Consider the following 11,265-nt stretch of genomic DNA (forward strand, 5'->3'; position numbering starts at 1 on the left):
GGCTTAGCTGCTACCAGGTGGTATAAATCAGGCCTCACTACTCTGTAGAGCCTGCTCTGTGCCTTGAATAGCAAGTGGTTTGTATATTAAGTGGAGTTCCAAAAACCGGATTGATTTACTGTGTTGTGTGTGACAAAGTGGGGGGCCATTGTATGTGATATATGTATTGATTGCTTGCTTGCTACAAAGTTTGCAAAAGTGACATAATTTGTAACCTTTTTTTCCTTTGCAGTTTCCTGAGTAGCTGAGTAAGGGGGAGGGCTTAGCTGCTACCAGGTGGTATAAATCAGGCCTCACTACTCTGTAGAGCCTGCTCTGTGCCTTGAATAGCAAGTGGTTTGTATATTAAGTGGAGTTCCAAAAACCGGATTGATTTACTGTGTTGTGTGTGACAAAGTGGGGGGCCATTGTATGTGATATATGTATTGATTGCTTGCTTGCTACAAAGTTTGCAAAAGTGACATAATTTGTAACCTTTTTTTCCTTTGCAGTTTCCTGAGTAGCTGAGTAAGGGGGAGGGCTTAGCTGCTACCAGGTGGTATAAATCAGGCCTCACTACTCTGTAGAGCCTGCTCTGTGCCTTGAATAGCAAGTGGTTTGTATATTAAGTGGAGTTCCAAAAACCGGATTGATTTACTGTGTTGTGTGTGACAAAGTGGGGGGCCATTGTATGTGATATATGTATTGATTGCTTGCTTGCTACAAAGTTTGCAAAAGTGACATAATTTGTAACCTTTTTTTCCTTTGCAGTTTCCTGAGTAGCTGAGTAAGGGGGAGGGCTTAGCTGCTACCAGGTGGTATAAATCAGGCCTCACTACTTTGAGGCACTAAATCAAATAGAGAAAGTGCCTGGGACTGTATGTGATAGGGGGATGGAAGGGGGGAAAAAAGTGCGGGAAAAAATCAGGAGCAGGGATTGGTGGGACAAGGGGATAGAGGAGGGGTTAGGAGCAGATAAATAGTTGAGGTCAAGGGCAGTTCACTATCTTACCTGCTGGAGCTGCAAACGTCAGACGTCTGGTCCTGTGAGAGATCTTCCTCTGCGGTCCAGGGCGTTTTCCGGAGTACAGATGGCGGATGAGCTGATGAGGCAGGTGGCACAGCGGGTTGCCACGGAGGGTACAAGCTGGCTGGAGGTGTTCCTGGCAGGGGATCGCAGGCAAGAGGTGTTACCTGCGGCGGTCGTCGGTGTCAGCAGCGGTGGAGTCCCGTCGGCGTCGGCAGTTAGAGGTAGGCCGCGCCGGGTTTCTCGGCCTCCTCCCCGTTTGAGCCCCAGTCCACCTTCAGCCACCCAGAGGCGGGCCGGCACCGTTCGCTCTTCAGGAGCGGGACGGAGGCGCCGTCGCCTGCTCTCCCCTTCACCCGGTCCCGACGTCGTGCCACCCACTCCCCTGGCTGGGGGAGCTTCTGCAGTTCTCCCCATCCGGGCTGCAGGCAGTGCAAGGCCGCAAGCAGCCGCAGAAGCCGGGGCCGTGATTAGTGCACCGCTGGTTCTTCTTCCCGGCCCGACAGCTTTTTCCCTCTCACAGCAGGCCGTGGTTGAGAGGGGAGCTGGAGGGGGCGGTCTCAGGAGAGCAGAGACGCAGGCCTCAGGCACCAGCAGGTTAGGTGTGCAGTTGCTGCCACCTGCTGGTGGTTCTGAAAATGACACAGAGCTGGTGAGTGGCCTGTTTTTACCAGGCACAGGCACTGTGAATGAGAGGAGTGCGCTGGGTGGATTGTCGTGCGGTAGCAGTGATCTGTTGCCGTGCAGGCAGTCTGCGGAGCAACGTGATTTGCCAGTTTCTCTTTCGGAGTTTTCTCTTCCAGGTGCGGTGTCGGCGAGACGCAGACGGCGAAGGAGACGGCATGGAAGAGGACATCGTCGTGGTGGTCACGGGCGTCCACGCCACCAGGTTGAGAGACGTCGCCGTTCCCGGAGTAGGAGTGTGTCTTCCAGTACAGCATCTTCTTCGCCGTCCCAGTCGTCGTCGGGAGCTAGTACACCCAGCCGCACGGGAAGGAGATACACGAGGAGTCATCGGCGGGAGCACAGGGATCGTCATTCGTCTTCGCTGGTTCCAGTTCCAGAAGTCGCCTCAGCCTGTCCACCTGGTGGGGATCTGTCTGTGGTTCCGGTATCTGGGAGAGTTGATGCACCCTCGGAAGTGACGAGGACGCCCTTCTCCGGTGAGTCTCCATGTGGGAACGCATGGCTACCTAAGGGTGATTTATCTGCTATTGATTTAGTTTCGGCATTAAAAAGCTTGTTGGATAGTTTGGGTACAAAAGGCGGAGCTTCGGTTCCGTTGGTTTTGCCAGGGGGGGCTCAGCCTCCGCCTGAGCGGGCGGCCAGTATGTCTGGCTTGGCATTCCGTGATTCGCTGTTTTGTGGTGTTGCTCCTTTGGGTACTCACCTGTCTGCTGAGATCAAGGACAAGATATGGGCACATGACTTTGTGGATGTTTGGTCCTTGGTGTCGGTCGATCATGTGACGATAGATAAGGAGCGTGTTTTCGAAAGAGGTTCGGAGAAAAAGGTAAAAGTCGCGAAAACTTTTGGCAATTGGCTCCAGGGTTTTTCTACCTTGGCTCATGTCATCTGTCAACGTTTTCCGGAAAAAGGGGCCGAGCTGTTTGTGTATGTAGACACTATATTCAGTGCCCACAAATTGCACGGAGGTGCAGCTTGGTGGAGATATGACGAGGAATTTCGCCGTCGGTTGGCGATGTCGCCTGACATTGGTTGGGCGTCGAAGGCGACGGATGTGTGGTTACAGCTAATTTTGGCTCAAAAGCAGGCTCGGCCCTTTCAGGCAGGAGTCGCAGTTTCGGGTTCAGCACCCGGGATTGCGGCGCAGCGCCCAACAGGAGCATGTTGGCTCTACAATGAGGGACATTGCAGGTTCTATTCTTCCTGCAAGTTTCGTCATGAGTGCTCCATCTGCGGGGGTGCCCATTCCGCGCTTCGCTGTTTCCGACGGGCAAAACAACCTTCCAAGGTGGGTCCTGCCGGTGCAGCGGAGAACTCCGGTGAGCGCTCTCGCGATGGAACCGTGGCTCGCCAGGTATCCCAAGAGACAGGAAGCAGACTTGTTAGGTCGGGGCTTCAGTGAAGGTTTTTTTTCATTCCGCATGTTTTTTCTTCGGTTTTGATGTCAGATAATTTAAAATCGGTGAAAGAAAACATGTGTTTGGCACGGGAAAAAGTGCTGAATGAGGTGTCGTTAGGCAGGATGGCGGGCCCCTTTGGGGAGCCACCTTATACGAATTTACGGGTTTCTCCTCTTGGCTTGGTCCCCAAAAAGGAACCGGGGAAGTTTAGGTTGATTCATCACCTTTCCTTCCCTCGTGGGGATTCGGTCAACGATGGGATTTCCAGAGATGAGGCTGCAGTGTCTTACACGTCTTTTGATGTGGCTGTGCGGTTGGTACGGGAGGCAGGCGTAGGTGCCTTGCTTGCTAAATCGGACATAGAGTCAGCTTTTCGTTTGTTGCCTGTGGATCCTGCCTGTTTCCATTTGTTGGGATGTCGGTTAGATGAGCAGTTTTTTGTAGACATGTGTTTGCCTATGGGTTGTGCCATCTCATGTTACTATTTTGAAGTTTTTGGTTCCTTTCTGGAATGGACGGTTCGTTTCAAGACAGGTATTTCTTCAGCCATTCATTATCTAGACGACTTTTTATTTGTAGGTCCAAGTGATTCAGGAATATGTGGTTATTTGCTGAAAACCTTTCGAGTTTTAATGTCCGAATTTGGTGTCCCGATAGCAGAAGAGAAGACGGTTGGTCCGGCTACGATTTTGTCGTTTCTGGGTATTGAAATTGATACGCAAGAGATGGTTTTCAAATTACCTGACGACAAGCTTGCGCGTCTGCTTTGTACCATTGACGAATTTGTTTTATCAAAAAAGGTTACCCTGAAGCATCTTCAGTCACTGTTAGGGTTGCTGGTTTTTGCTTGCAGGATTGTTCCCATGGGTCGCGTTTTCTCTAGACGCCTATCATTGGCGACTAGGGGTATTTCGCGCTCAAATCCTTTCATTCGTGTCACTAGGCAAATGAAAGATGATTTGCGCGTGTGGCAGACTTTTTTGCGATCTTTTAATGGTAGGGCGATTTGTCAGTCGGAGGAGGTTTCCAGTTTTGAGTTACAGCTGTTTACAGATGCTGTGGGCAGTGTCGGTTGCGGTGCGGTTTTTGGAGCGGAGTGGTGTTTTGCACGTTGGCCTGTGGGCTGGAGTAGTATGGGTCTGACATTGAATTTGACACTTTTAGAACTCTTTCCCATTGTGGTTGCAGTGGAGTTGTGGGGTTCAAAGATGTTGAATAGTCGCATACGTTTTTGGACGGACAATATGGCAGTGGTGCAGGCTGTTAACAATTTGTCTTCTGGATCATTGCCGGTTTTGGCGTTACTTAGGCATCTAGTTCTACGTTGCATGCAATGTAACATTTGGTTTCGGGCTACACATGTGCCGGGTGTTGAGACTAAAATCGCAGATGCCTTATCTCGTTTGCAGATGGGGGTCTTTCGGGAGCTTCACCCGGGAGCACGGCTGGAAGGGGAGCGTTGCCCGAATCACTTATGGGCCCTGGTCGAGGGGAACTTGCTCGGCTAGTTCAAGGTTCTGTGGTACCAGGTACATGGCGGAGCCATAATAAGTTTTGGGCGGAGTGGTTGGAATTATCTGGCGGGGTTTTTCCTACAAATGATGAGCGGCATTATGAGGTTACGTTGGAGTATTTGTCTCGGATGCGTACTAATGGTTCTTCGGTGTACACGGTTTCAAAAGGTTTGACTGGTATTGCGTTTATGTTGAAGTTGTGGGGTTGTACTGATGTGACGAAAATGTTTGTTATTAGACAGGCATTGAAGGGGTGGAAGAAGGAGCATATTGTGAAGGATGCTAGGAGGCCTATTACATATGCTTTATTACTAAGGATGCTGATGGTTGTTCCGGCTGTTTGCTTTGATCCTTATGAGTCTGTTTTGCTGCGTACTGCTTTTTCTTTGGCCTTTTTCGCAGCATTGCGGGTGAGCGAATTGGTGTCACCGAGCGCAAAGCGGTTTGGGGGTCTTCTGTTTGCGGATGTTTTATTGGAGGAAAAAGTGGTCCGGGTATGTGTGAGACGGTCCAAGACTGATCAGATGGGCGTTGGTGTTTGGTTGTGTGTGAATGCATTGGGTGGTGAATTCTGTCCAGTTCGTTTGGTGCGTGAGTTTTTGTCTTTTCGAGCTGATGGGGTTCCTTTCTTGGTACATTCTAATTCTTTGCCGCTTACTCGATTTCAATTTGGAGCCGTTAAGTCTTGTTTGGAGCATTTGGGCGTTGATCCTGCTGAGTTTGGGACTCATTCGTTTAGAATAGGGGCAGCCACGGAGGCTAATGCTTTAGGTATGGGGGAGGAAGATATTAAACGTCTGGGTAGGTGGAGTTCAACTTGTTATAGGTCCTATGTGCGTCCGGATCTGGTGTTGTTTTGATTTTCCTTGTCATTTCAGGACATCGGCCGGAAGTATGGATAGTTGGCCATTCTTTTATTTTCTGGGCAGCTCGTCGGGCTGAATATCGGCCTTTAGGCCTCAGTCTTGGGGTGTCATCGGCCGAGGTGCACTGGAAAGGTATCAGAGGGCTGAGGTGGGTTCAGCTGTTGCCGTTAATAGTTGAAGTTAGTCGGGAATGCCGTGGTCCAATTGTGCTCGTTATACATGTTGGGGGAAATGATTTGGGAAATGTGAAATTGTCGGAGTTGTTGTCCCTTATCAAGGCTGATTTAGGTCATTTCAAACAGCTTTTTTCTGATTGTGTGATTGTCTGGTCTGAGGTGATTGCACGAACTCATTGGCGAGGAGCTAGAAGTGCTGTGGCCATCGAGCGGTCAAGACGGCTGTTGAATGTTCGTATTTCCAGGTTTGTTCGTTCCATTGGGGGGGTAGCAATTTGTCATTTGATGTTGGAAGGTGACAATGGGGACGTATTGTTATCTGACGGCGTTCATTTAAATGACATTGGGATCGACATCATGCTGTCGGGTCTGCAAGATGAAGTGGAGGCTGGTTTGGCATTGTGTGGTGGGGGTGGTCGGAGTACCGCGTAGGTGTTCGCGGTATCCTCCTTGGCGGAGATAGGCTCTGAAGAGTAAAATCCGGAGAAGAACCTACATGCGCGCCGCTTCACAGTGGGCGGCATCACAGGAGATGTGAATAAATTAAGTGGTTACTTCAGGGCCATGTGATACAAAAATGTTTGGTTGTGTTAAATAAAGCTGTGGCCATTCCCACATTCTCCAAGAAACAGGTTTTGTTGCTTTATTGGTTTATTAAATGGGGTAATGATGCATCAGCGACACTTAATATGGGGATAACATTAGTACATGCAGTCTTGAGGCACTAAATCAAATAGAGAAAGTGCCTGGGACTGTATGTGATAGGGGGATGGAAGGGGGGAAAAAAGTGCGGGAAAAAATCAGGAGCAGGGATTGGTGGGACAAGGGGATAGAGGAGGGGTTAGGAGCAGATAAATAGTTGAGGTCAAGGGCAGTTCACTATCTTACCTGCTGGAGCTGCAAACGTCCCTCCCGCCCTCCCTCTTTGAAAAAATTTGGGTGTGTAGTTATGGTGTTTTCTCTGTCTTTTAATTTCTTTGCTTTTCTATGCCATGTCTATTATGGCTCGTCAGTTGCTTCCTTTTTCTTTGCGTAGGCGTGTTTCTGTGGTTTTTCTTTGTTTTTCAGATGTCACAGCGGGCGGAGATAGGCTCTGAAGAGTAAAATCCGGAGAAGAACCTACATGCGCGCCGCTTCACAGTGGGCGGCATCACAGGAGATGTGAATAAATTAAGTGGTTACTTCAGGGCCATGTGATACAAAAATGTTTGGTTGTGTTAAATAAAGCTGTGGCCATTCCCACATTCTCCAAGAAACAGGTTTTGTTGCTTTATTGGTTTATTAAATGGGGTAATGATGCATCAGCGACACTTAATATGGGGATAACATTAGTACATGCAGTCCTGTAGAGCCTGCTCTGTGCCTTGAATAGCAAGTGGTTTGTATATTAAGTGGAGTTCCAAAAACCGGATTGATTTACTGTGTTGTGTGTGACAAAGTGGGGGGCCATTGTATGTGATATATGTATTGATTGCTTGCTTGCTACAAAGTTTGCAAAAGTGACATAATTTGTAACCTTTTTTTCCTTTGCAGTTTCCTGAGTAGCTGAGTAAGGGGGAGGGCTTAGCTGCTACCAGGTGGTATAAATCAGGCCTCACTACTCTGTAGAGCCTGCTCTGTGCCTTGAATAGCAAGTGGTTTGTATATTAAGTGGAGTTCCAAAAACCGGATTGATTTACTGTGTTGTGTGTGACAAAGTGGGGGGCCATTGTATGTGATATATGTATTGATTGCTTGCTTGCTACAAAGTTTGCAAAAGTGACATAATTTGTAACCTTTTTTTCCTTTGCAGTTTCCTGAGTAGCTGAGTAAGGGGGAGGGCTTAGCTGCTACCAGGTGGTATAAATCAGGCCTCACTACTCTGTAGAGCCTGCTCTGTGCCTTGAATAGCAAGTGGTTTGTATATTAAGTGGAGTTCCAAAAACCGGATTGATTTACTGTGTTGTGTGTGACAAAGTGGGGGGCCATTGTATGTGATATATGTATGTATTGCTTGCTTGCTACAAAGTTTGCAAAAGTGACATAATTTGTAACCTTTTTTTCCTTTGCAGTTTCCTGAGTAGCTGAGTAAGGGGGAGGGCTTAGCTGCTACCAGGTGGTATAAATCAGGCCTCACTACTCTGTAGAGCCTGCTCTGTGCCTTGAATAGCAAGTGGTTTGTATATTAAGTGGAGTTCCAAAAACCGGATTGATTTACTGTGTTGTGTGTGACAAAGTGGGGGGCCATTGTATGTGATATATGTATTGATTGCTTGCTACAAAGTTTGCAAAAGTGACATAATTTGTAACCTTTTTTTCCTTTGCAGTTTCCTGAGTAGCTGAGTAAGGGGGAGGGCTTAGCTGCTACCAGGTGGTATAAATCAGGCCTCACTACTCTGTAGAGCCTGCTCTGTGCCTTGAATAGCAAGTGGTTTGTATATTAAGTGGAGTTCCAAAAACCGGATTGATTTACTGTGTTGTGTGTGACAAAGTGGGGGGCCATTGTATGTGATATATGTATTGATTGCTTGCTTGCTACAAAGTTTGCAAAAGTGACATAATTTGTAACCTTTTTTTCCTTTGCAGTTTCCTGAGTAGCTGAGTAAGGGGGAGGGCTTAGCTGCTACCAGGTGGTATAAATCAGGCCTCACTACTCTGTAGAGCCTGCTCTGTGCCTTGAATAGCAAGTGGTTTGTATATTAAGTGGAGTTCCAAAAACCGGATTGATTTACTGTGTTGTGTGTGACAAAGTGGGGGGCCATTGTATGTGATATATGTATTGATTGCTTGCTTGCTACAAAGTTTGCAAAAGTGACATAATTTGTAACCTTTTTTTCCTTTGCAGTTTCCTGAGTAGCTGAGTAAGGGGGAGGGCTTAGCTGCTACCAGGTGGTATAAATCAGGCCTCACTACTCTGTAGAGCCTGCTCTGTGCCTTGAATAGCAAGTGGTTTGTATATTAAGTGGAGTTCCAAAAACCGGATTGATTTACTGTGTTGTGTGTGACAAAGTGGGGGGCCATTGTATGTGATATATGTATTGATTGCTTGCTTGCTACAAAGTTTGCAAAAGTGACATAATTTGTAACCTTTTTTTCCTTTGCAGTTTCCTGAGTAGCTGAGTAAGGGGGAGGGCTTAGCTGCTACCAGGTGGTATAAATCAGGCCTCACTACTCTGTAGAGCCTGCTCTGTGCCTTGAATAGCAAGTGGTTTGTATATTAAGTGGAGTTCCAAAAACCGGATTGATTTACTGTGTTGTGTGTGACAAAGTGGGGGGCCATTGTATGTGATATATGTATTGATTGCTTGCTTGCTACAAAGTTTGCAAAAGTGACATAATTTGTAACCTTTTTTTCCTTTGCAGTTTCCTGAGTAGCTGAGTAAGGGGGAGGGCTTAGCTGCTACCAGGTGGTATAAATCAGGCCTCACTACTCTGTAGAGCCTGCTCTGTGCCTTGAATAGCAAGTGGTTTGTATATTAAGTGGAGTTCCAAAAACCGGATTGATTTACTGTGTTGTGTGTGACAAAGTGGGGGGCCATTGTATGTGATATATGTATTGATTGCTTGCTTGCTACACAAAGTTTGCAAAAGTGACATAATTTGTAACCTTTTTTTCCTTTGCAGTTTCCTGAGTAGCTGAGTAAGGGGGAGGGCTTAGCTGCTACCAGGTGGTATAAATCAGGCCTCACTACTCTGTAGAGCCTGCTCTGTGCCTTGAATAGCAAGTGGTTTGTATATTAAGTGGAGTTCCAAAAACCGGATTGATTTACTGTGTTGTGTGTGACAAAGTGGGGGGCCATTGTATGTGATATATGTATTGATTGCTTGCTTGCTACAAAGTTTGCAAAAGTGACATAATTTGTAACCTTTTTTTCCTTTGCAGTTTCCTGAGTAGCTGAGTAAGGGGGAGGGCTTAGCTGCTACCAGGTGGTATAAATCAGGCCTCACTACTCTGTAGAGCCTGCTCTGTGCCTTGAATAGCAAGTGGTTTGTATATTAAGTGGAGTTCCAAAAACCGGATTGATTTACTGTGTTGTGTGTGACAAAGTGGGGGGCCATTGTATGTGATATATGTATTGATTGCTTGCTTGCTACAAAGTTTGCAAAAGTGACATAATTTGTAACCTTTTTTTCCTTTGCAGTTTCCTGAGTAGCTGAGTAAGGGGGAGGGCTTAGCTGCTACCAGGTGGTATAAATCAGGCCTCACTACTCTGTAGAGCCTGCTCTGTGCCTTGAATAGCAAGTGGTTTGTATATTAAGTGGAGTTCCAAAAACCGGATTGATTTACTGTGTTGTGTGTGACAAAGTGGGGGGCCATTGTATGTGATATATGTATTGATTGCTTGCTTGCTACAAAGTTTGCAAAAGTGACATAATTTGTAACCTTTTTTTCCTTTGCAGTTTCCTGAGTAGCTGAGTAAGGGGGAGGGCTTAGCTGCTACCAGGTGGTATAAATCAGGCCTCACTACTCTGTAGAGCCTGCTCTGTGCCTTGAATAGCAAGTGGTTTGTATATTAAGTGGAGTTCCAAAAACCGGATTGATTTACTGTGTTGTGTGTGACAAAGTGGGGGGCCATTGTATGTGATATATGTATTGATTGCTTGCTTGCTACAAAGTTTGCAAAAGTGACATAATTTGTAACCTTTTTTTCCTTTGCAGTTTCCTGAGTAGCTGAGTAAGGGGGAGGGCTTAGCTGCTACCAGGTGGTATAAATCAGGCCTCACTACTCTGTAGAGCCTGCTCTGTGCCTTGAATAGCAAGTGGTTTGTATATTAAGTGGAGTTCCAAAAACCGGATTGATTTACTGTGTTGTGTGTGACAAAGTGGGGGGCCATTGTATGTGATATATGTATTGATTGCTTGCTTGCTACAAAGTTTGCAAAAGTGACATAATTTGTAACCTTTTTTTCCTTTGCAGTTTCCTGAGTAGCTGAGTAAGGGGGAGGGCTTAGCTGCTACCAGGTGGTATAAATCAGGCCTCACTACTCTGTAGAGCCTGCTCTGTGCCTTGAATAGCAAGTGGTTTGTATATTAAGTGGAGTTCCAAAAACCGGATTGATTTACTGTGTTGTGTGTGACAAAGTGGGGGGCCATTGTATGTGATATATGTATTGATTGCTTGCTTGCTACAAAGTTTGCAAAAGTGACATAATTTGTAACCTTTTTTTCCTTTGCAGTTTCCTGAGTAGCTGAGTAAGGGGGAGGGCTTAGCTGCTACCAGGTGGTATAAATCAGGCCTCACTACTCTGTAGAGCCTGCTCTGTGCCTTGAATAGCAAGTGGTTTGTATATTAAGTGGAGTTCCAAAAACCGGATTGATTTACTGTGTTGTGTGTGACAAAGTGGGGGGCCATTGTATGTGATATATGTATTGATTGCTTGCTTGCTACAAAGTTTGCAAAAGTGACATAATTTGTAACCTTTTTTTCCTTTGCAGTTTCCTGAGTAGCTGAGTAAGGGGGAGGGCTTAGCTGCTACCAGGTGGTATAAATCAGGCCTCACTACTCTGTAGAGCCTGCTCTGTGCCTTGAATAGCAAGTGGTTTGTATATTAAGTGGAGTTCCAAAAACCGGATTGATTTACTGTGTTGTGTGTGACAAAGTGGGGGGCCATTGTATGTGATATATGTATTGATTG

At 46.6% G+C, this 11,265-nt stretch overlaps 1 protein-coding gene across 1 annotated transcript; it reads left to right on the forward strand.

Annotated features, from left to right (window-relative positions):
• The first annotated feature begins 918 nt into the window (after positions 1-918).
• LOC142759574 (uncharacterized) lies at positions 919-6,204 on the forward strand. The gene is made up of 2 exons (XM_075861894.1): positions 919-2,169; positions 5,486-6,204. The coding sequence occupies exons 1-2, from the start codon at positions 1,071-1,073 to the stop codon at positions 6,079-6,081; spliced, it is 1,695 nt and encodes a 564-aa protein (XP_075718009.1). The 5' UTR covers positions 919-1,070; the 3' UTR covers positions 6,082-6,204.
• The last annotated feature ends 5,061 nt before the right edge of the window (positions 6,205-11,265 follow it).

The sequence above is a fragment of the Rhinoderma darwinii genome, chromosome 4, assembly GCF_050947455.1.
Source record: "Rhinoderma darwinii isolate aRhiDar2 chromosome 4, aRhiDar2.hap1, whole genome shotgun sequence".
NCBI lineage: Eukaryota > Metazoa > Chordata > Amphibia > Anura > Rhinodermatidae > Rhinoderma > Rhinoderma darwinii.

Excerpts from the sequence above, each read along its gene's own strand:
- LOC142759574 (XM_075861894.1), top strand. The coding sequence starts at position 1,071 with ATGGCGGATGAGCTGATGAGGCAGGTGGCACAGCGGGTTGCCACGGAG. Across the intron at positions 2,170-5,485 it reads GACGAGGACGCCCTTCTCCG|GACATCGGCCGGAAGTATGG; the intron begins GTGAGTCTCCAT and ends TTGTCATTTCAG.